Source organism: Mustelus asterias, chromosome 1 (assembly GCF_964213995.1).
Source record: "Mustelus asterias chromosome 1, sMusAst1.hap1.1, whole genome shotgun sequence".
In the NCBI taxonomy this organism is placed as follows: domain Eukaryota; kingdom Metazoa; phylum Chordata; class Chondrichthyes; order Carcharhiniformes; family Triakidae; genus Mustelus; species Mustelus asterias.
Genome location: NC_135801.1, coordinates 117585730 through 117611725, shown reverse-complemented (window position 1 = coordinate 117611725; position 25996 = coordinate 117585730). Strand labels below are relative to the sequence as shown.

At 42.8% G+C, this 25996-nt stretch overlaps 1 protein-coding gene across 1 annotated transcript in view; it reads left to right on the top strand.

Moving 5' to 3' along the window:
- Nucleotides 1–204: 204 nt before the first annotated feature.
- dlc1 (DLC1 Rho GTPase activating protein) overlaps nt 205–25996 on the top strand; it is a 476263-nt gene continuing 450471 nt past the window's right edge. The window contains exons 1-2 of the mRNA XM_078217495.1: nt 205–323; nt 16179–17317. Of these exons, the coding sequence (XP_078073621.1) occupies nt 16316–17317 (1002 nt within the window). The 5' untranslated portion in view covers nt 205–323; nt 16179–16315. The remainder of the gene's footprint in view (nt 324–16178; nt 17318–25996) is intronic.

The window sequence follows — 25996 nt, the reverse complement described above, 5'->3', positions numbered from 1 at the left end:
TCTGCTTTTAATCAAGACCAAATGGTGAACTTAGTTCCCAGCCTGCAAGTCGCTTGGAGAAACAGAGAGGAAGTTGTTCAAGGGAGGAGAAAATGGGGAAAAAAAGATAAACAGATGATGGTTTTAGAAAGTCTTTTCATAAATCTGGATACATAAGCTGTGGGCAGTCCTAGTGATCTAATTCAGGCACTCTGTCAAAACTGGAAAGCTCTATCGCTGCGTGTTTTATGTCAGCACAATTCTAATATGCTCAAGATGGAATTTGCCCTTGTGAATTTACATTGTTGGTGGTTATCTGTTGCTCTGGAGGATTCTCAGGAAAGGTAATAATGCATGTTATCCACTTTAAAATCTGTTATGTTTAAAAATAAACAAATATGTTAAGTAAATAAATTAAATGCCACTTTCTACAATAAGATAAAATCAGTTCCTATTTTTAAGTAAACCTTTTGAGATTAAGGTGGGCTTTACGCCTTATCCAATCTGTTTGTAACCGGTTAGAATAAGAAAAAACTATGTCGGGTAGCCGTACACAATTTAATCACCATATATCCTGCCATTACAGTATCTTCCCCGTTTGTGTTCTTTTACTTTTTTTGCGTCTTTTTTCTCAGGCACTTACTCACTCGCTTGCACATGTATATACTTCTTAGAGGCAGGAAATAGTTTCCAGCCAGTCTGGGCCTGGTCATTGGGCCCCTTCACAAAACATTCGTTTCGTCTGAATTTTGGAGACAGGAGACGCTGGGAATAACTTACCAGGATTCAGTTCAGTTTAGTCTCATTCCTGCTACAGTATGTGTGCTTTCAGTATCACACGCTGGACAAAACTGCTTGGAGTAGGTCATTGATCTTAGTAAGGCAAACAAGAGAAAGCCTTTAAAACGTCTGCACCAGAACTACGATCAGATTGTGGAATATAATGCTGTCAGTCATTTATCTGGATGTGTGTAATGTAGGTAAGATCGTACTTGAATTTCTGTTCTAAAGTAATTCTCATAGTAGAAGCCTGTTACAGCCCAACATGTTGAGTAGGTTGATGGTGAAATATATTTTACTGAATGGGCTGGCATTATGAAGCACTGTACAGTGGAGAGAATTATAGTGGGGAAAAAAGAAACACTCAGACTAAACGGAGTAATGTTAGCAAGGTTGAGGTGTTGAGATTTCATCCACAACCCGTTCAAATTCTGTAAGGAAGTTCTGTTGACAATTCTAATGCCATCAATCTACCACATAATAAATGTAGCCTCGTGGCATGTCTCTCTGCAAAAACAGACATATTTTAGAGTTACAGATGAATTAAGATGTAGCATGGTCTCCGTTGCAATATTTACAATATCGACAGATGTTGATACCTGCGTACAATACCACATTTATTCTGTTCTGCACATTTGATGTATGTTTGAAGCTATAGTTGTTCTATGGGTTATCGTATTTTACAAGCTGCTGATTCTTGGTAAAGTACATTATTTCACAATGGGTGCTTTGAGCATGTTATATCTTTTTTTTTGCTGCAGTTCAGCTGTAACAAATCAGTTTTGTATCTGTGTCTATGTATCTCACTGCATCTAATGGATTATCTGAGAATCAGTGCTTTATCTCTGCCATATCAACCAGGTCATTCAGAAAAGAAGAACGCAATTCACTCTTATAAAACTGATTATCTGAAGATTGATAGTTTGCTGATATTAAAATCTGTGATTAGCATTTCTGAGGTATTTAGCTAAAGAAAGATGACCTTTGAGAGGTGAATTGTTTTGTTACTTTATTATTTATTGTTCTTCTCCTTGGCCTGTGTTCATATGTTTGCGTTCTCAACCAGATTCTCAGGGGACAAGTTACATTGTCAATTTTGATTAAAACAAATGCATTGCTTCAACTCGTAGATTTGTAGCCCAATGTGGAATAAAATCCATATCCCCAGTCCTTACTCTTTGTTCATGTCAGCTGAGGTAATGCTGGAGACTATAATTTTCCCAGTACCCTTGGGCCAGGAAGTGGACAATTTAGCTGGGATTCCCATTCCAGATTGCTATCCATTAAACTTTTTAAATCCTACAGGAATGCGCACATCTGTCAACATCAAGTGAGGGGACGATCACGTTTGGAACGAAAGGCTAAATTTAATGCTTCCCTCATCCTCCAAGGCACGTTTGCAGATGGAGTAGGTGGGGGATTTCCATTTAATTGGGCAGGAATGTGCGGGTGGGGACACTGGGCCTTGTCAATTCCCCCGAACAAGCTCCAGGTGGGAAGGGTGGAGGGCATCCTTTGCCTCAGAGGCTGACTAAGGCAGTTAAAGTAACCTTAGAGCGCAGGGATTGCCATGCACAAAGACCGCCCAGCTTACCATTGGCGAGGGAGACCTTATGCAAAAGCACACATGTGCCCAATCAAGGAACATGACTTTGGGAAGAGAGGACCACAGGAAGGCACACCCCTGCCCTTGTTGCTATCCCCATGCCTTGCTATCAGGCAACACCCCTCACTCCTGGCAATCCTCAACATGCCCACATTTATGTTGGCCTAGGGGATCCATGGTCGATCCTTGCCAAACTCCTGAGTGAGACATTGGCAGTGGCCCTTTTCCTAATGGTGCTGTCATGCTGGAAAGCTGCCAGTCTCTGATTAGCTGGCAGCTCTCAGGGGCAGAATTTTCATCCAACTGGCGCCTTATTGGAGTAGGATACACACTGTCCAGATAAGCCAAGACAGGAAAGCCTGTCCAATTGTGCTGTTAAAAGGGATCAACAACTTCCAGGTTCGTTCCTGGTTACTTTCTGGGGAGGCAATGGCTTAGTGGGGGAGGCAATGGCCTAGTGGTGTTATTGCTAGACTATTAATCCAGAAACTCAGCTAATGTTTTGGGGACCCGGGTTTGAATCCTGCCATGGCAGATGGTGGAGTTTGAATTTAATTTAAAAATCTAGAATTAAGAATCTAGTGATGACTATGAAAAACCCATCTGGTTCACTAATGTCCTTTAGGGAAGGAAATCTGCCATCCTTACCTGGTCTGGCCTACATGTGACTTCAGAACCACAAGCAAAGTGGCTGACTCTCAACTGCCCTCTGAACAAGGAGAGCTAGGGATGGGCAATAAATGCTGGCCAGCCAGCAATGCCCATGTACCACGAATGAATTTTTAAAATTTTTTTGAGTGGCACAGTGGTTCGCACTGCTGCCTCTCAGTGCCAGGAACCCGGGTTCAATTCCCGGCTTGGGTCACTGTCTGTGTGGAGTTCGCACATTCTCCCTGTGTTGTTTCTCTCAAAGGGCATCACTTCACATTTATCCTTATTAAATTGAATCTGCCAAATCGCCAGTCTATATCCTCTGAAATCTGCCACTATCGTGATGATTATTTACTACCTTATCAAGTTGGCAGCAGGGTGGCACAGTGGTTAGCACTGCTGTCTCACAGCACCATGGATCCGGGTGCAATTCCCGGCTTGGGTCACTGTTTGTGTGGAGTTTGCACATTCTCCCCATGTCTACATGGGTTTCCTCTAGGTGCTCCGGTTTCCTCCCACAGTCCAAAGATGTGCGGGTTAGGTGGATTGGCCATGCTTCATTGCCCCTTAATGTCAGGGGGACTAGCTAGGGTAAATGCATGGGGTTATGGGGATAGGGCCTGGGTGGGATTGTAGTCGGTGCAGTCTCGATGGGCCAAATGGTCTCCTTCTGCACTGTAGGATTCTATGATTCTATGATCCTATGAAGTGCCAGATTACAAGGTAAGTTTAATGGGCTTCCCAGAGAGAAGTGACAAAGGGTTCCCACCACTTTGCCAACCAGTGGGCGAGACCCCGGTCGCTCTCATTAAATTCCATCTCTGCAAGTGGATTATTGCTTCATTTCCTGTAGGGATTTGACTCTACAACAGTATTTGGAAGGTACCTTCAACTGTCAAAAAACCTACAACACACATTGTATAGACAGACATAGGACAGGTTGCTGGAGGATGGTAAACATCATTGTATCATATCTCAGGAGGAGTCAGAAGATTCAAGAGAAAAAAAGAGAAATATAGAAGTCAAGGAAACAATCAATTAGCACTAAAGGAAAAGCAGAAGATCATTCCATTTTTGGAAAGAGCGATTGACATGACCCAAATTGAGCCAGTTCAGGTCCCTATACTCCATATTTAAATGTGTCCACTTTGGAACTACAGCTTACAAAAAAAGATGGGCAAGATTTTGCAGCCTCACTTGTCCCGAAATCGTAAAATCCCACCCCAGGCCTTTCCATGGTCTGCCCCTCGCCCGTTCCAATTCCTGTGGCAGGCTGGATGGTAGGTTTCCGCCCGATGGGTGGGATTTTCCAGCCTCGCTCGCCCCAAAACCGGAAAATCCTGCCCGAGGTCATCGGACCATTCTATGGTCTGCCCCTTGCCCGCATGTCTTTAGTGTTGCTTGTTAGGCATGACAATTTACATCATAAAATAATTTTAAACAGCTGTTTGACTTACACTAAAAAGTCTGAGTAATATTTGTCACCATTTTAGGCTTGTAAGTCTGATTTCAAAATTGGAATTTCAGACGTGGATTTGGTTTGAGAAATCAGACAAAAGCTTAAAACCCTTCCAGGACTAAATGTTTTGAAATTCTAACCTCCATGCCTTGTTTAATATTCACCGTGTCATGTTCAGCACCTCTCTGATCCTCTCCATCCCCTTTAAAAGGCCAGGCTGCTTATCTGATGTCCAAACCTGAATGAGCGGATATTTACTCCTATTGAACATTGAGAAGACCGAAGACATTGAGGAGGATCTAGTGTTGGCAAAGGAAGTCTCGCCTGTTGGTTACAGAACCAATCGAAGCCCCGCCCCTCCATTGGAAAGCACCCACAGCATTAAGTGTCCATCAGGTACTTAAGCAGCAAGCATCAGGCATTCCCCAGGATTAAAGCCCCAATGGGAGGAGGGGGTGTTAATCATGCCACCCACAACCCCAGAACTGCTGGCCAATGAGATAAAGAAGACTCCTCTTCAGAGTCATATTAGACTTGACACTTTCACTCTACAGATGCTGCCAGTTTCTCCAGCATTTTCAATTTCTGATATAGTTTTTTTTAAATTTACATGAGAGGTGGGCAAGGCTGGCAAGGCCAACATTTATTACCCATCCTCAGCTGCCCTTGAGATGGTGGTGGTGAGCTGCTAGCTCGAATAACTTCTATCCGTCTGGTGTAGGTATTCTCATAGTGCTGTTAGGAAGGTGGTTCCAGGACATTGATCCAGCAACAGTGAAGGAACAGTGATATAGTCCCAGGTCAGATTCATGTGTGGCTTGGAGGGGACCATGTGTTTGGTGCCCTTGCCCTTCTAGGTGTTAGAGATCGCAGTTTGGAAGGTGCTGCTGAGGACCATTGGTGAGTTGCTGCAGTACATCTTGTATACAATACACACTACTGCCACTGTGCATCGATTGTAGAGGGAGTGAATGTTTAATGTTGATTATTGGGGTGCCGATCAAACAGACTGCTTTGTCATGAATGATGTTGAGATTCTAGGGCGTTGTTGGAGCCGCGCTCAGGTCGCAAATAGAGAATATTCCATTACACTCTGGACTTGTGCCTTGTAGATGGTGGACAGGTTTTGAGGAGTCAGGAGGTGAATTACTGGCTACAGAATTCCCAGCCTCTGACCTGCTCTTGTAGCCACAGCGTTTATATGGCTAGTTCAGTTCAGGTTCTTGTCAATGGTAACACTCAGGATGTTGTTAGTGGGGATTCAGTGATAGTAATGTCATTGAACGTCTAGAGGAGATGGTTAGATTCTCTTTTGTTGGAGATGGTACATGCGTGGCGCAAATGTTAATTGCCACTGGTCAGCCCAAGCCTGAGTATTGTCCGGTTTTTGCTGCATATGGACATGGACTGCGTCTGAGGAGTCATGAATAGTGCTGAACATCAGCAAACATCCCCAAATCTGACCCTTTGATGGAAGGAGCTGAAGATGGTTGGACCTAGGACACTACCCTGAGGAACTCCTGTAGTGATACCCTGGAACTTCTTTTAATTATTCATTCATGGAATGTGTGCATCGCTGGTAAGACCAGCATTTGTTGCCTGTAGTAATTGCAAAGATTGGCGACCATTAGTTAGTATAACGAACTATAATGATTTATTTACAAACAGATAAATATACGGAGTACTTTCACAATGATAACACTTCCAGCTCTAGAATCTACTCTGGTTGCAAAAGCTCGCGCTCTGCACTGGAATCCCTGTGCTCATTCCCCATTGGGTGGTTGGATCACATGACACCCCCCAATGTACACCCTTAAAATGATCAGGTACTACATCCCTCCCCCTTTAAGTCCTTTATTATGTAATAAATAAATAACTTATACAATTTCTAAAACAATAGCAATGATGAACATTTTGGACACAGTTTATCAGAAACTCAGTCTGTAGCTTTCTCTTTCCCTAGGAGCAATGTAGCTCAATCGGTGGAAGTTCGACTGTAGAGATAGTTTTGATTGAAACTTCCCTCTGGAATCTGTGTCTCACTTTCCTCAGTTTCATTGGGAGCAGTACTTTAGCCTCCCAATGGCTGATAAGCCATTTCATGCCTTGGATAAACAGTGAACAGGTTATTGTTATGTAAGTATCACTTGATAACAGTCAACAACACCTTCCACCACTTTGCTGATGGTCGAGAGGAGACCGGCGTGATAGTAATTGGCCTGACTGGATTTGTCCTTTTTTTGTATACAGGATGTACCTGCCCAGAAGGAAAAAACAGTTCAGACTAGTGGGCGGGATTTTCCAGCCGCGCTCACCCCAGAGTTGGAAAATCCTGCCCGAGGTCAATGGATCTTTGCATGGTCCACCCCCCCGCCCACAATAATTCCCATGGCGGGCAGGATGGGAAAATTCCCCCCATTGCTCGCTTTCACTGTGTTTTCCTTCTGGGTGGGAAATCTTCCACATTATCAGGTAGATGCGAGTGTTGTAGCTGTACTGGAATAGCTTGGCTAGGGGTGTGGCAGTTCTGGAGCACAAGTCTTCAATATTATGGCTGGGAGGTGGCCAAGATGAATCATCCACTCAATACTTCGGGCTGAGAGTGGTTGTAAATGTTTCAGCCTTGACTTTTGCTCTGACGTGCTGGGCTTTCCCATCATTGAGGATGGGGATATTTCTAGAGCTTCCCCCTCCCATTAGTTATTGTCCACCACCATTCACAACTGCCTGTGACAGGACTATGGAACTTTGATCAGATCTGTTGGTTGGATAGCTTAGCTCTCTCTATCTTATGCTGCTTTCACTGTTTGACATGCAAGTCGTCCTGTGTTGTATGTTCACCAGATTGACACCTCATTTTTAAGTATGCCTGGCACTGCTCCTGGCAGGGCTGCCTGCACTCTTCGTTGAATCAATTAAGGGTCACTTAACGTCTGTTTCTCGCCCAGCCTCAATTTTTAGGCTGGCGAGTGGATTGAAGCTCCATGGGTGGAGGGCATGGGGGTGGGGGAGAGGGGGAGCAGCGGTGACTCCATCAGAAACCCCCTTCTGACTGGGGGGGGGGGGGGTTGTCCTCCCTTTAAGGCCGGGTGATCTCCGAACCTCCATACGTCACACCTCCCCCACCACCCCCCTCCCCCCCATCCAGCCTATCCACCTAGGACCCTGAGACACTGAAACCTCTCAGGCCTTTCCTACTCTCCCCACCCTGGGATCGGTGACACTTTCCTAGGTCTCCAATTCCTGTGCAGTTCCTCTTCTGGCCACTGCAGCACTGTTGCTAAAGAAGCTGGCGAGTTGCTGGTCAATCAGGTTAGCCAGCAGGTCTCCAAGGTGGAACTTCCTCCTGAGTGAGGGGAGGAAGTCCGGCCTGATACTAATCAATGCTCATTTGAGCATCAATTGGCTGTGGCACTTTGGAGTCAGTGGGGCGGGGAGTGGGGGGTGCTCTTCACCTCTTCAGATGGTGGGGGCTGAACCCCCTCCATCCTAAAAATTTAGATCAGACTCCTGAGTGCTGGGGAAATGTTTCATGTATTTTCCTAAATTTTCTATCCAAAATTTGAAATCACTAATTTTCCACAATCATTTATATTGTTATAACAGGCAAAATGTGTCCATGAAAGCTGCAAAGTATTTTCAGAGCCGGGAGAGTTAATTACCAGACAATCTAACCCAGCGTGGAACTTTGTTCGTACATACACTGATCAAACGTTTGATGTCTGTTAGAGGCAAAGTGATAACATATGTGCAAGTACACATACACATACACAAAAGCTCGGTAGAGTAAACGTTAAGTAATTTAGATATATTAGAATCCCACATCTGTGAATGCATTATGGCTTCTGTTTTACAGCAGATAATGGTGCATGGCAATACCTCTGTCTCCTTTCAAGCTGCTGCCTATTAAACCTTCTGTCTGTATCCTGTTGTATGAAGCCTACAGCCCTATGGTCAATCAGAGACATGTCTCTGCTCTATTCAGGAATAGTTCTGTGTGGACTAACAGCCTCCTGAAGAATAAGTGTTGACAGTTCTTACATACAGCTTAGTGGGTAGAAGGAGCAGCTTTCCTTGGCACTTTAACTGTTTATTGGAGCGAGTTTGTTTTCTTTTGTTTCTTTGTCTCTCCTGTCTTGCAGACGCTGACTCTTCCTGAGATATGAGCCTGGATTTTCATCCTCGAGGTGGCTCGTAGAGGTTGAGAAAATTCCCAGATCAGCCTGTCCGCCTCAGGAGAAAGTGCCCACAAAGGCAGGATTTTCATTGCAGGGGAATGGTTCCAGGCTGGACCTGAGTCAGCTGATCCAGAATGGGGAGGTCATAGTCAGCCACAGGGGCTGCTAGATGCAAAGGCTTGCTGTTTAAAAGGCCCGTCTTGGTGCTGTGGGTCTTTGTCCCGGTTAGAATAAAATCAGAAAGGCCCTCCAGCCCTCACCCCTCACATCCCCCTCAACCCCTACACATTTCCGATGCCCCATCCATGCTACTTCATACACCCTACTCATCCCCATGTCCCCAAATGCCCCCTATTCTAAACTATGGCACCCCCCACCCCCCCATTAGCTGTCAATGTATGACACTCCACGTACCCCTCTTGCCCCCTATGCCAGGTTATGGCACTCCACTAACACCACCATTACCCGTCGCATCCACTATGCCTAGCTATGGCATTCCACCCACCAATCCTATGGCCCCTCATGCCCCTTATGCCAAGTTGCAGCATGTACATGCCTTTCCATACACTGTATAGCACCAATTAACCCTATAGTGACAGTAGGATGCATAAGAAAAAGCTTTAAAAATAAGTTATTAATTCATTACATTCCACAATTGGATAGTCAGAAGCTTTTTCCTCGGGTGGAAGAGTCAATTACAAGGGGGCATAAGTTTAAGGTGCGAGGGGCAAGGTTTAAAGGAAATGTACGAGGCAGATTTTTTACACAGAGAGTAGTGGGTGCCTGGAACACGTTGCTGGGGGAGGTAGTGGAAGCGGATACGGTTGTGACTTTTGAGGGGCGTCTTGACAAGTACATGAATAGGATGGGAATAGAGGGATATGGTCCCCGGAATGGTAGGGGGTTTTAGTTAAGTCGGGCAGCATGGTCGGTGCAGGCTTGGAGGGCTGAAGGGCCTGTTCCTATGCTGTAATTTTCTTTGTTCTTTGTTCTTTGATGCTACCAGGACTTAATGGTTTGAGTTATAAGGAGAGGCTGGATAGACTGGGACTCTTTTCCCTGGAGCATGGGGGACTTAGGGGTGATCTTATAAAGGTCTATAAAATAATGAGGGGCATAGATCAGCTCGATCGTCAACATCTTTTCCCAAAGGTAGGGGAGTCTAAAACTAGAGGGCAAAAGTTTAAGGTGAGAGTGGAGAAATACAAAAGGATCCAGAGGGGCAAATTTTTCATACAGAGGGTGGTGAGTGTCTGGAACAAGCTGCCAGAGGCAGTAGTAGAGACGGGTACAATTTTGTCTTTTAAAAACCATTTAGACAATTACATGGGTAAGATGGATATGAGGGATATGGGCCAAACACGGGCAATTGGGATTTAGTGGTTTAAAAAAAAGGGCAGCATGGACTAGTTGGGCCGAAGGGCCTGTTCCATACTGTGTGACTCTATAACTCTATAACAATGGGGGTTCCATTCGCCACGGATGCAAATCTTGTTATGGTCACTAACTCTAATGAGAGGGTCATAATGGGATTTAAGCTGGGAGGATCTCAGAATGTCTTTTCACTACAGAGCAATAAAAGTGTCAATCATCCAAATTTTTGAAAGCATTAATAATAGAAACCATAAACCCTTGAAATCACTTAACCTTTTGTAAATAAATATTGTTGAATTGATAGCAGAGATCAGAGTGCCAGAGCTGTCAATCAAGTAATGTTTTCTCTGGTGTGCAGTTGTTTCACCAAGAGTAATGGATGTTTGGACTCTCAGCCAATCCTTATTAAGTGGAGTACAATAACCTGTCACAGGAGACATAGTAGGGCCTGGGTGGGGTGGAATATCATAATAGTTTGACATAGGGAGCATGAGGAGAATATATTGAAAGGTCCCATCATGCAGTTTAGTTTCACAACTCTTCTGAAGGGCCGTGAACCTTGACTCTTTAATAATCTGACCCAACGTCATGGAAAGTTTGGGGGAATAAGATATGTTGATTGCCACAATAGTGCCAGCCAAGTCACGTGTGTGGGCCTTTGATCCAAACCAACTCACACCCTTTGAAGGCAATTCTGAAAATTAGACTGCCCAGAATCTGGAACTGCCCACCATTTTTAACATGCTCCCGAGTCATCCCAAAATGTTGAAAATGCAGCCCATAATCACATGTAAATGCCAGTGGCTATAACACTTTACCCAAATAGCCATTCTTTATACATGTGAGCCATGTGACCAGTGCCAACAGATTATGTTCATTGTGGAGGATTCCACTGCTGTACACGATGTTATCATCTTCTGATTGATAGTCATATATGTGCCCTTGGCAAAGGTCAGTGTGTAGTTATTAGGAGCAGAAATGCTACCATATTATTATTTTTTCCTTCTCCTGGCGACCATGAAGTCAATTTTGGCATTTGACCACTGGCCTGGTTGAGATTAGCTAACTCAACACAAATCTAAGATCTTGAATTCTTTCAAGATATGAAAGAAAATATTTTGCCAAACGATTTTTCATGAACGCAATGGCCCTTCAAATGTGTACTTGCGTGGACTTTCTCTGAGCTTCAGTTGCGGCATGTGTAAATGTTATGACAATGCAGCTTTATGTTCAGATACCAAGTTCACTACCGTTTGCATTACATTAGGTGGAGAAACTGAGATGGGCGCAGAAAAGTGAGGAGACATTACTTATGCTGGCCTATTCCTAGTGTATTTTCAGTAAAGGAAAAACATTGATCTTTTTAGAGGCTGTTTCTCTTGCTAAAAAGGGCTTCTTGTTTGTGATTTATTTTACAGGGACAATAGCCTAGAAATTCCACAGTTAGACACTACCAGACAAATGCTTAATGCAGACGCACCTCTCCCTGCCAACAAAATACTCCCATAAATTCCTTCCTCCGATCCATTTCTAAATGCTGAATTATAATTTGTGGAGGCCTTTTTGCTGAACAGATTTGGGATTTGAGAAAATATCAATGGCAAAAAGAAACGTTACAATTTGAATCATAACAGAGCTTGCTCTTGTCAAAGTTACATGACGGATAATGAGTGCTTAAGCTGTTTACTGTTCATGTCCTTCTTAAAAGATCAATGGTAAATCATTTTGTTAAACTTGCAAAAGAATTTTGTCTTCTGAAACCACCTACTCTTGTTTTTCCCTTTATCCCACTTTGCAAGTTCTCTTCCATTTCCTTCCTACCTTTTGGCCATAACCATCACGTGCCCTAGCAGCAATGTGGCTCCCAGACCCAAATCAATGTTGTTCTGCCTGGATTGCCAAGAGGAACATGGGAGCAATCAATGGAGACTCCCCATTTGATTTTCCGTCTGTCCTATGGGACAATGGTTTGATCTCTCCTTTCCATTAAGTGGCATGACTATTCTTCGGTAGCACAGCTAAGATTGAGAACGCAACAAAATTAAGGATTGAACTTCTACTTCCCAGTGCCATCTATGCCTTGCATTTTATTTTTTAAAAGACTCCAACTGATGCATATTGTTTCAATATTAGGTCTTTGAACACACTATCAAAATTATTGGATAAGTGTATGATATATATTGTATTTAAAAGACACAATTCATCTATCTTAAAACTGTTTCATGCTGAAAAAAATAAGGATAATCATTCCAGTGAGTTTTTTCATTTCATAGAGCTGTAACTATGTTCAATTTATGACAGTCAGCATCTGTAATCATAACAAAATAGTTGACCCTATGTTGCTACATATAGATTTACTGTCTCTTACTTTCACGTAATTCTTTTTAATGGAATAAATTTCAGTCACCTAATATTTCCACGCTTCTTTAGTACCTTATGTAATGTATACTTTGTGTTTTGGGAGGTTACAATCTCATGAGGAAAGAGGAATATTTAATTAACAGTGGAACTAGATGAATTAACGGATGAATCAGTTGCGAAGATATATACTAGAAAATCACCATGATAACAAAATTCTTTAACGTGAATACAGATACCCAAAAATAGAGTTTTGAGAAGTTTCATGAGGCAAATATTCAAAAGACCGTGGACCAGATCAATTCTTCCACAAACAAGAACGCCAATGAATAAAAGCCCTCATAAATCATTGCAATCAGCATGGCACTCCTTTTGGTGAAAAAGGTCATAATGCAAATTGTGTTGGCTGGGTGAACAAAAGCCTGCATAATCCTTATGGAATTCATACATTGGTAATCCGTGTTCTGTACGTCTTTGAGATTTTTCTTTTGGACTGTTTTACGCCCCTCAGGATTGGCTACATTTCTCATACATCCCATCACTTTGAAACAACAGTCCCATGAATAGCAAGCAAGAAACAGAGCAAGAGTCAGTATAATACTGGTCGAGTTGAGTTGAGTTCTCTTCCATTAAGAATGTCTGTTTAGATTAGAATTTTATACTTTTTCCATTCTCTCTTCAGATGATAAACTTTTAACAGCATTCTGGTATGCGCAGCCTGTAACCACGCATACCAGCCAAGGAACTTGCTTGTAAGGAAGTGCTGGCATGTACTGAACTTACAAGAATGTTTATTCATGTTAAATGTCTCTGCTTATATTAGATACGGTCCTGCATGAACATATTCCTGCATTCAGTGGACTACACTGAGATCCTAGCTGTCTCCAGATATTCATATAGAATTTAATTTTAGTGACTAATAAAGAGATATTCTGCATTTACTTTTTTAAGTAATATAATTATCTGATGTACCTCAATAACTCAGCTCTCAGAGGTCTGCTTTCTGGTCTGAAAAGCCCACGTCTCTCTGATCTGTTTGCAAAATGGGTTGCTTTGTCCCGATGGTGTCGAGCTTCTTGCATTTTGGTGGAGCCATGCTCATCCAGGTAAGTGCAGAGTATTCCATTGCACTCTTGATTTTTGCCTCGTAGGCGGTGGACAGGCCTTGGGAGTTAGGAAATAAATTACTCAGCACAAAGTACTTAGCCCTGACTTGCTTTTATATTCAGAGTATTTATTTGGCTGGTCTAGTTATGTTTCTGGTCAGTGAACCCAAGTTTTCCTGGTGAGATTTATTTAAAAGTCGTTTAAAAGTCAAAGTACACCATGCTAAAGGGCTTTCCACTGACCAATTGGGTTGTAGTTTCCCCAATTAATTTAGGAGATCTGCGGGCAAGCTCTCTCCCTTAATTCTCCTTTGTGCATGTTGTTAAGATACAGTAACAACTTCCAATTCTGGGTGGCACGGTGGCACAGTGGTTAGCACTGTTGCCTCACAGCGCCAGGGACCTGGGATCAATTCCCAGCTTGGGTCACTGTCTGTGTGGAGTCTACACGTTCTCCCCCTGTCTGCCTGAGTTCCCTACGAGTGCTCTGGTTTTCTCCCACGGTCCAAAAGACATGCTGGTTAGGTGCATTGGCCATGCTAAACTCTCCCTCAGTGAACCCAAACACGCACCGGAGTGTGGTAACTAGGGGGTATTCATAGTAACTTTGTTGCGGTGGTAAGGTATACCTACTTGTGACAATAATAAATAAACTTATATGATGTTTTTAACATAGTAAAAATCCCAAGGTGGTTCACCGGACAGTTATCACACAAAATTGGACAAAATGCTTGCTACTGTATTAATGCTTATGAGAAAGGTCTCCAAGATAAATTCAAATTCTTCGTGGCAATGATAAATGATAATGTTATTAATCACCTGTTACGATCTCCATGGGAAAACCGTAAACCAAAATAACCAAATTTACTGAATGACGCCCAAATGAAGAAATTACCAACAAGATTCCAGTTTTTTTAGCTTTAATGTCAACACAAATCAGGACCAATTCAAGTAACACATAAATTAACAGGCAATTGAAACTTCAGATAAAAAGGTAAATTACAATTTAAATAGCTGATTCAGCAGAGTTAGATCTTACGGAACCACAAGCACCCACACCACTCCCCATACAAATGTGGCATTACATAACTACACAAGTCTACAACATGCTTTTTATTCACTCAGGGTAGGTCAGGAGCCCTATCTGACAACAGCTTTTACCTTTGAATTTCATGGGTACAATTATCGTCAGCAAGACACATTTCTATGAATCCTTTCTCTCTCGAGTCATTATAGTTCTGATGGTATTGATTTCAACAAATTCTTTTCAACTAACTACCAATAAACCCTGATTCATGATTTGACCACTGGGAAAACACCCAGCTCTTTAGCATCTCTAAGATATTCATACCGTTTTCCAGGTTTTAAATCTTTTTAGCCAGCTCACACAGTCCTTTCAAGAGTCCATGCAACCTTAACTGAAAAACTGACTGAGAACAATTTGTGTCTTCCCTTCATAAGAATCCACTGTGTTTCTCTTTCTGTCTCTGTCTGCTTTCTCTTTGTGTCTGCATCTCTGTGCTGATTGCCTTCACTTTCCAGCACTTCTGGTTGTAGCTCTCCTTTGTGTCTACACCTCTTTATGTCTGCCAGACATGCATCTTCTTTCTTAACTTCCTTCCTGTTGCTATTACTATCAAATCAAGGATTGTCAGGCCATACAAACCACTATTTCTTATTATCCATGATAATTACAATTGATCCCATTATAATTGATACACTTATGACTATGACTGTAACACTATATTCTGCACCGTCTCCTTTTCTCCTCCCCTATGTACTCTATGAATGGTATGTTTTGTCTGTATAGCACACAAGAAATAATACTTTTCACTGTATCCCAATACACGTGGTAATAATAAATCAAATCAAATTAAAGTCCTTTTCAAGCATTCGTAAAATAAATTACAGATTCCCCAGGCTTTTTAAATAAATTAATATTTTCCTTACTGCACAGTTTCTTGGTCAAATGTTTGTCATGCATGAAATTATATGCTTCAAAGTACTACCTACCTCTACCCCAGTTAGACTTTATTTTCTAAGCGGAGTTCAAAAGTTGGTTAAATAGCTGTTGTTGGTATTTGATGCCATTTGGGTGATGCTGTTCTCGAAAACGAGTTGTCTCAAACATGGCAAGCTTTATTTTAAAACTTACTAATAGATTGAAGAAACTACTATCATGAAATCAGGGTATCATGTTCGGCATGGGTTTGAAGGGAAGAAGGGCCTGTTCCTATGCTGTACTTTTATTTGTTCTTTTAAGAAACAATTATTAAATTGTACTGGGAATTTACCATGAAGAATTAATATCTATTATATCTTTCTATTCAATTACACCATTAATAACAGGAACTCACATTATATCATTTTTGTTTCTCAATAAAGTTTATGTTAAACACAAATGCAAATTCTAAGCTGTATTTTTTCAATGAAGTTCATGTATATTGCTATTCATATAAGCACATGAGACTCTTTCAGTGAATACTTTAAACTGTTTTTGTTCTATCCATTTTAATACTTAAATGGCAGCACATGTTCGAGTGAACATTCATATATAAGTCTAAGAAAAGGCAATATTTCTCATGTTGCTGTGATGAAAAAAAAACTCTTGGCACAGAACATAGTGAATGTCTACGTAGATGCATTTTTGTCAAACCTCTGAAGCTGTTCTTTTCTTTGTGACACAGATTCTGTTAACATGGCTTTGAGAAGCAGAAACTGCCAAGTGCTCTTTATCATGGAGAAAGTCAATGGGTCTCCCTGATTCTTTTCTCTTCTCTCTCTGATGTATGCCTGGAAAAATCTGTAACTGGATTGTGATGACATGTCTTTAACTAATAAGAAAAGAAGCTGGGAAGATCATGTGACCAACTGGCCTGGCTTTTCATTTGATTCTGTTGATTCTGGAGCAGTCTGTTGTCATGGACTTGTGGCGGATAATCTAAAACCAAGTATGGAAAGCAATGAAATATCGAAAGCAGACAAGAAGGAAAGATTTTCCAGTATTTCTTTACCAGAATATTGTCTTAACTCTGATCTGTCTGCCCTTCAAACAAAGCAACTGTGCGACCACAGAAGAGAAGTGGATGAAAATGACAATCATGAAAGTGAGGAGTACATTCTGCCATTAGAAGCAAGCACAGAGACTTTAGTCCATGTATCTGATGAAAACTCAGATCTCAGTTGTGAGGAAGATTGTGTTGTGGGGGAACTGCAGCCCTCAGGGAATGAACGAACGCCGACTGAAACATCACCATTAGAAGAGATCGAGCAAGTGAATATATCTGAGAACGTTGGAATAGATAATGACCCTGATTATGATTCAGTTCCTGAAGAAGAGGAAAAGAGCGATGAGAAAACAAGTGAGCCTGAACACCCGGAATCTTCTGAGGAATTCGATCTGAAGGATTTAGCGGAGAAAGACGTGGACGAGAGTTTGGATGTAATTGTCCCAACAGAGGAGCTTCTCCACACTGCAGTAATTGCACAGCAGCGTAGAAAACATGACATGCCAAGAGATGAATGCGATGGGGAGGTTACTAAGAATATGGCTGAGTGTCTTGTCACTAATAATGATATACAAACAACATCAGAGGATGTTACCCCTGCAAATTGTTTAATTGCATCTCAGACATGCTCAAGGGAGAATTTGGATCAAACCTTTCTGGAGGAATTCAGTCTTGATGTAGCACAAGCGGAAAATGATTCTGATAACAGAAATAATGCTACAAATATTTCAAAGCAGAGTTCCCAAATATTAAATTTACAGGAAAATACGTATAATATTAACCCTGCAGATTGCAACATAAAACTCCGAAAGAGAAAGGTAAGGGAATAATCTTTTCATTTACTCCACTTGACTTATTGATTGATTGATGATATTAAAACAATTGTTATACTTAGATCCTCATTCTAACTATATTTGCTTCCATATCCGTCACATGGTCAATCAGAAATGAAGAAAGATTTGAGGTTAAAGAAGGAAAGAATTTGTCCATCTATGATGTCGATATGACACAGGGAAAATACATATGAATGCATTTTGGGAGTAATTTTAACTCCAAATGATAGGCTAAAATGGCACTATTGAATTGTCTGAGCCACCCAAGTTTCTATACTCTTGAGATTAAATGGAAAGGGTAATTGAGGCTATTGCGTAATGGAAGGCAACACAAACACTCCAATGTTAAAATTATGACTTTCTGTGCAGATTCCATAGGCCACACCTTTGTGCAGTTAATCTTTAATCTGTTGATGAAAATGCTGAGACTCGGGGATTATGTCATACAGAATATATCACTTAAAAGATGGATCAGTAGTGGAATCCTGGGTTCCCAACCACAGTGATTGAATTTAACTGTTTGAGACGCTTGAACAAGTGTTCCACATGATCATGGTTGGGTCGCTCGGCAGAGTTTTACTGAACAAGAGTGAAAAGCCTCACCTCAAGGAGGGAAATGAGCAAAGAACATCAAAACAGCTGAATTAGCCATTACACTGCTGTTTGTAGAGCCTCACTGTGTGAAAATCGATTTTCACGCGTTTACTCATAGATCAAAAATGATTGCAATTCAAAAATAATTAATTGCAAGTGAAGAGCTTTGGGGTGTTCTGTGACATGTGATAAGGTTGCTTCATAAACGCAGGCCTGTTCTTTCTTAGCATGACAAATCACCATTCTGTTAATGCATGTCCAATTCAACAATCAAAGAATTACGCTTCCAGCAGCCAATAGTCATGATGACATTATGATGCAGTTTATTATGGTGATATTGTCCAGTTAGTGTTTGGAAAAGCAAAGAAACGGGACTTTCTTGGGTGGATGCCCCATGGTCCTCAGATGGCCACCGGCAAAATTGCCACCTATGCCCAATGCACCAATGCCACTCCTCACACACTTATCTTGATCTCCAGGGTCTGCTTCCCTGGTCATACCTTCCGCAAGACTCACCTGTATTTGAGATCCCTCCAACATCAAGGCACCTTAACAGTGGCATTGCGGGGGTTGCTAAAAATCAGCTCCCTGATTGGCCCAGCAGTTCTGGGGTGGGTAGGGCTCACGGTGCTCATTCTCGGTTGAACAGCAAACCCAAAAGAGGCCTGCTAATTGGTCAACACAGGATCCTGCCATCTCCTGGAGCAGGTCAGCTCCCACTCATGTCCCGGTGATGGAACTTGATCCTCTTTGGCAAAGTTGAGCACTAAGTACTGTTTTTAACCTTTGAAAGGAATTTCAGGTATTTTGGGACAATCCCTGTGCTGTCACTAATATAAATTACAGAAATCAGTTGTGTGGTAACAGCGGGCACAGTGTTGGCTATTTTTTCCCATCTTGCATTTCGATGAACTAGCTGCATTATAAAATGGATGGTTTGCAAGCTGTCAGGATCACAGGTGCCAGATTCATTCAATGATCCTAACATCCAAAGAAACTAAAACAAAATACCTTCCATGTATATGTATTTTTTCCCCAAAGAATTATCTTAATACCATTGTAATAGCTATTTTTTGACGTTCAATTTTCCTGATTACATTAAAGTCTAATAATAGACATTCTGTAATCATTCAATATCTAACCTGTCAGGATGTCATCAGTAATGATTAATGTAATCAATAAGTAGCAACTTTAGCAGCAGGCAATATTAATTACTAATAGTTTATCAGAGAATATTATAGTTGGTTCTCATTCATTCCAATAGCTTTTTTTTTATTGAAACAGATTGATAAAGGGCTGAGACCCATAGCACTAAAACTGAAAAGTATACAGTAGTCGAGCAAATGAGGTATGTCCAGAAGTAACGATTAAGTGACATCAAGCTTTGCTTTTAAACGCCTCAAGGTCATTGATAGCAGGAATGACATGGGTGGTAAAGAAGTCTACTGCTTTAAGTTTCTGGGAAAGAACAAATTAGCAAAAGGAACTGTTACAATTATTAACAAAGATGATTGCTAACACTATGAATTAACAAATTTCAAACTCAGGAGCTTTTATCATTTAGTCAATGCAGAGATCATTTACTGTGTCAACAGATCATTCTGCCATGAGTATGGTTCTGGAAACCTGACACAAAATCTAGGTGACCACACAAAAGAAGAGTATGGTAGTGGATGTATCAGTAGTACTGGTGGCTGAGACTAATTAATGTAAGGATAGGGTGCAGAAACAATCTGCAGGCAAGGCCCATGCTGTCACTCTGGCGGGACGGGGCTGGAAAACATCAGTAACATTGGTCATTCCTGAGCACTGATAAGAAAGAAGGAACTCCCCCTCCTTCCAGCATGTACACGAAGACCAGTCCCCACATGCACAAGGGGAACAGCCCCCACCATCCTCACAGACATGGAACCACCCCCGACCCAAAGCATAAGGGCAACTCACCCACATACCACACAAGGGGAACCCTCTACCAAAGGGAACCACCCTCTGGTATGGCCTTCTGGCACCCTGGCACTATGCCAGCAAGAAGTGGCAGGGTGCCGGGACAATGCCAGGGTGCAATGCCCAGGGAGGCAAAGATCAGTCCCATGGTGCCAGGGGACCAAGCCAGAGTGCCAGAGACACTGCCGGGATGCCAACGTACAGTGTCAGGGTGTAGTGTCAGCAAGCAGTGCCAGGGAAAGTGTAGGGGCAGCGCTAGGGGGCAGTGCTGGGGCAGTCTTGGGGCAGTGCAAGGGTAGTATGAGGGGGCAGAGACAGGGGGCAGTGCCATGGTGATAGGTAAGTGCCAAGTTGCCATGGGAAAGTGCCAGGGTGCTGCACAGGCACCTCCCTCTCCCCCTGGGGGCTATACTTATCTGTGTGCTCCCAGCGAGTTCCCTTTGCTGGTTAATGTTTTGAAAACCTTTTGTAAACCTCGCCAATGTAATGTCATGCCGGCCAGAGGGGAATTTTTAATGTGGGGGACAATACAGCGTGGAAGCCCTTTGATAAGATGTTAATTTATTGAAATGAGGTTCATGACCTTTCTGGGCCGGAACCCGTTACGTCATCGGCGAGGGCAGGGAAAATCACCGGTAAGATACTCATTTCTGACGCTCGAGATATTTTACCACCCATGTCGGCGTTTGCGCTCACAGCAAACTCAGTCGCAAAACCACGTCTGGAATTCAAATCCCATCATGACAGCTGAAAATCATTCCATTTAAAAACAAATTCTGGATTTAAAAAGTCAGTAAACATGACTCTAAATCTGTTGGACTTTTGTAAAATCTCAACTCATTCACTGATGTCCTTTAGGGAAGGAAACCTGCCATCCTTAGTCCTTAGCTATATGTCACTTCAGACCAACCTGAGGGGACTTATCAATGACTTTTGGAATTCAATGACTTATGTTTCTAATTATAAATGAAAATAAAGAAATGGCGGAGGCACTAAATTAATACTTTGGACAGTATTTTCCACAGCCCCTCCATGGCGTGTTTAACTGGGGTTTCCCGTTCTACGCACATGCCATCGTGGGAAGTCCACAGTGGGGATTGGCTGTTGGCGGGACTGGAAGATCCCACCAGTGAGAATGGCCAGAAAATTCGCAACCACTATATCTGTTTTCACCAGACTGTATGCAACCTTGTGACCATGGGATGAACTTCCAACCACATATCTGGGCATTGTAGTGTGCTATAAGCAGCATAGAATTGTATTCAGCTACAATCTGCAATCTCATGCCCCAGCATATCCTTCACTCAACTATTACCAGTAGTGTTGTGTGTTGATGTTTGCAGGGTTAAGGCTAGGTGGCCACAAAGGTTCAACAAACTAAGGAGCTTTATTAAGGAAATGCGTTCAATACAGGCTACAACCTACTCTGCACAGTTATCCACGCAAACAATCGATAACGTCGCCTCCAAAGACATCATGCATGCATTATCTTAAAGTGCTCTGTTCAGTTTCCACTCCCCCTTTAAATCAAATGTTCCCAACACATTAAACAAATATAACATGAACAATCAATTAACAACACAGTCAATAAGTCAGACAATTTGGATGCTGTTGTTCTCTGCATGGTTGTCGGTGAACCTCAGGCGTCTGCTTCTTGGCACATGCCGAGAGCTCTGGTGCCTTTGGCTCGATATGAATGTCATTAGTGGTTGTTTTAACCGGAGCCAACATTACATTTTAAAGTTGACTCAGTGCTTGATTTGCATTTGAAGTGCTGCTTTCCCCAATAGGTTCTGTTCATGTCAGGTTTTTGGGAAGGTCCAGGTCATCTCTCAGCACAGCTGGATTTGGACTTTTTGCAGTTTCTGCCCCTGATGGATTAGTTCTTCCCGCCAACAGTTGATCTGCATATCTCCTCCGTATAACATTGTCTCAGGTTTGGACGGTGCAAGAGACAGGTCCGGTTTGTGCCAAGGGACCCAGTTTTCTCCAGTAATTTAGTTTCTTGCCAGATCTTCTTGCCCATGGCATTTTGCTTTGTTTTTCTGCTGTACGATCTAATCCCGTTGCTTTTTCTAGACGATTTATTTTGTATTAGGTGGTTTAATAGTCGAGTGCTGTACGTAATTGTTTAATCATCAGTAACACTGGTGAAACCTTTATTGTTGAGTGAGCAGTATTCCTGCACATGAGCAGGAATGTTTAGTCAATAAACATTGTTCCCTGGTTGCCTCCCATACAGGAATTGGTAAAACTGTTTTATCCTAAAGATAATTCCTAAAACTTCTTTCTCCATTTGTGCATAATTGCTTTTGGCTTTGCTTAATGATCTGGACTCAAAGACTAAAGGTTTCTCTTCACCTGAAGGGAGGATGTGGGATACCACTGCCCCAATACCATAGGGCGTTGTACCACACTCAAACTAAGATTTGGATCAAAATGTGTCAGGACTTCTGATTTGAGCAGTGCGTCCTTGGCTTCCACAAAAGCTTTCTCACATTGAACCACCCACTACCACTTTTTATTATGAGACAGTAGATTATGCAAGGGTTTCAAAATGGTCAGTAAATTGGGGACAATTATTTTGTCGTAATTTAGTAATCCTAAGAAGGATCGAAGGTGCGGGTCCCTCAGTAATAACTTTGACCTTCGAAGGAGACTTATGAAGTCCCTTGGTGTTGATTACATGTCCCAAATATTCAATTGAAGATTGGAAAAATTTGCATTTCAATACAGGCAGCAAACCTACTCTGCACAGTTACCCGCGCAAATGATCGATAACATCACCTTCAATGATAGCATGCACACATCATCTTAAAGTGCTCCGTTCAGCTTCAATGCTGTTGTAAGAAATCACTATAAATACTGTAAATACACAACATTTAGCTGATAGAGAATTAGCTAAAGGATAGAAAATAGAGAACATGTCAGGGGCGATTGACCCAACCCACTGCGCTGCTTGAGTAGCACAGCGGCCAGGAGACATCAGCGGCGCCCGTTTCGCGGGCTTCCCGCTGGACATCACGGTCTCCACTCGTCTCCCAGGCAAAGAGTTCTGATTTCTGGCGTGGAGCCGATTAAACTATACTCATTGGAATTCAGAAGAATGAGGGGAGATCTTATAGAAACATACACGATTATGAAGGGAATAGATAAGATAGACGCAGGGAAGTTGTTTCCACTGGCGGGTGAAACTAGAACTAGGGGGCATGGCCTCAAAATAAGGGGGAGCAGATTTAGGACTGAGTTGAGGAAGAACTTCTTCACACAAAGGCTTGTGAATCTGTGGAATTCCCTGCCCAGTGAAGCAGTTGAGGCTACCTCATTGAATGTTTTCAAGGCAAGGATAGATAAATTTTTGAACAGTAAAGGAATTAAGGGTTATGGTGAGCGGGTGGGTAAGTGGAGCTGAGTCCACGAAAAGATCAGTCATGATCTTATTGAATGGCGGAGTAGGCTCGAGGGGCCAGATGGCCTACTCCTGCTGCTAGTTCTTATGTTCTTATCATATGGAAATGTCATGGTAATTGACAATGCCATATGATTAGCAGGCCCGGGAATGAATTCTCTGAGCCCACTACGCCTCCCCACCCCCTCCCCCGCCCCGCCGGGAATGGTTCCCTCCAGCAGGGTTTACAACTGCTCCCCACTAACAGGGAACAGGCGACCTGACCACACTGGAGTGAAGAGAGGCCATTGAGGCCTCCCGGGAGATTGGGGATAAAGGGGGGTGCCCCTTGGGCAATGCCAGCCTGGCAGTGCCAGTCTGGCATCCTGGCAATTCCCAAGGGGAAAACAGGCACTGCCCATGGGGTGCCTTAGCACTGCCCACTGGGCACCAGGCAGTGCCAAGGGGGTGGGGCCAGAGCGGTGAGGCCTACTGGGGGGGCGGGACACATTGGGAGGGGTGATCATTGGGGCTGGACCCTCTGCCACCCAGCAAGCGGGTTTGATGGGGGAGAGAGCGAGGGTGATCAGGGCTGGCCGAGGGGAACGGGATGAAACATTAGAGCTGGTCATCGGAATCGGGGGGGGCGGGTGTCAGGACTGTCCGCGCAGGGCGGGGAGATCGGGGCTGGCCAGGGCAGGGCGGCAGGGGTCATAGGGGCTTACCTGGAGGGGTCTGGGGGGCCATTGATTGGGGGAGAGGGGGTAATGTCGAAAGGCCAGCGAAAGGGGGTTCTGGGGCTGGCCAGCGATTGGGCTGGCTAGCAATCTGGAGGCTGGCAATGGGGGGCCACTGCACATGCACTGATCTCCACGCTGACAGATCAGCACGGTGGCCTGCTCAGCGCTATGCTGCCAGCCTCTCAGGCGGGAATGGGCCCCACGCCCTACTTTTCGGAGGGAATCCCGCTAGAGCACTCTGTGATGCACGGTGTTGGAAATTTATTCTGGAAACCACGCTAAAAAAATTAACGGGATTTACTCCCATTTTCCCACACATTGGGAGCTTAGAATTTTTTGGGAGAATCCCGGCCATCATTTTCATGTTAGCAGTCTATTACTAGTGAGTTACATCAATGATCAGGGTTATGGTCTCAATATTTACAATCTATATTCATGACTTAGATGATGGAACCATTTATAATGTATCTATATTTGCTGATGATACAAAGCTAGGTGGAAAAATAAGCTTTGAGGAAATCACCAAAAGGTTGCAAAGAGATCTAGCCAGGTTAAGTAAGAAGGTGGAAAATGGAGTATAATGTGGCAAAATGTGAGATTATTCACTTTGGTAGAAGAACGAAAGAGCAGAATTTTATTTTTTACATCATGAAATACAATTAAAAGTTGATGTTTAGAAATTTGAGTGTCCTCACAAGATACGCAGAAAATTTTGCAGGTACTGCAAGCAATTAGGAAAGCAAATGGCCTTATTGCAAAGGGATTGAAGTACAACAGTAAGGTTTTAAGTTTAAAGTTTATTTATTAGTGTCACAAGTAGGCTTACATTAACACTGCAATGTAGTTACTGTGAAAATCCCCTAGTCACCACACTCCGGTGCCTGTTCAGGAGAATTTAGCATGGCCAATGCACCTAACAAGCACATCGTTCAGACTGTGGGAGGAAACCGGAGCACTCAGAGGAAACTCACACAGACACGGGGAGAATGTGCAGACTCCACACAGATAGTGACCACAACGGGAATTGAACCCAGGTCTCTGGCATGTGAGGCAGCAGTGCTAACCGCTGTGCCAATGTGCTGCCCCATAATTAAGTTCATCTTATAACAATTGTAGAGGGATTTAGTGAGACCACACCTGGAGTAATGTGTATGGTTTTGGTCTTTGTACCAAAGGAAGGATGTAGAGTAAGTGCAATGAGGGTTCAAAAGATAGATTCCTGGGATGAGAGTCTTATGAGGAGAGATTGAGTGGGATGCATTTAAAGTTCCAGGAGTTCACAACAATGAAGGTGATCTCATTGAAACAAACAGTTATTCGGGAGGCTTGACAAGATAGATGTTGATTGGCTGAATGGTCTAGAACTAGGTGAAAAACTCTTAGGACAAGGACTCTGTGGTTTATGGTGGAAGTGAAAAGAAATTGTATCTGAGTTCTGTGAATCTAGAAATTCTATACTTCAGTGGGCTGTGGATGTTCAGTCATATTCAATAGATTTTTAGATCCTCAGGGAATCTAGCGATATGAGGATTGACTGGGAAAGTGGAGTTGGGATGGAAGATCAGCCACGAGCTTACTGAATGGAAAAGCAGCCTCAAGAGAATGTATTTTTACTCCGATTCCTATTTCCTATGTTCCTGTATTACACAAGGTTAGGAAGGAGTCTAAATGCGGGTTGAATTGAAGTCTGCGACTGTTCAGGATTATGACACTTTTTTGTTGACATCTGTTATCAAGCTGTTCAAATGTAATCTAAAGTTCAGAACAGTGATGAGATATTTTTAGCAACATCTTGTGCTTGGAGAAGCATAAACAGATGAAACTAAATCAAAATTATGTTGTTTAGCTGATTGGTTGCATCAACAATAACAACTTGCATTTGATTAGTCTTTTGATGCAGGAAATGTCCCTGCTTTACAGAGGTTTAAGGAGAAAAGTGATGTCAGCCTGAGAAGCTGTGACCAGGTGTGTAACCTGTGGTCTGGCCCGAGAGGTAGG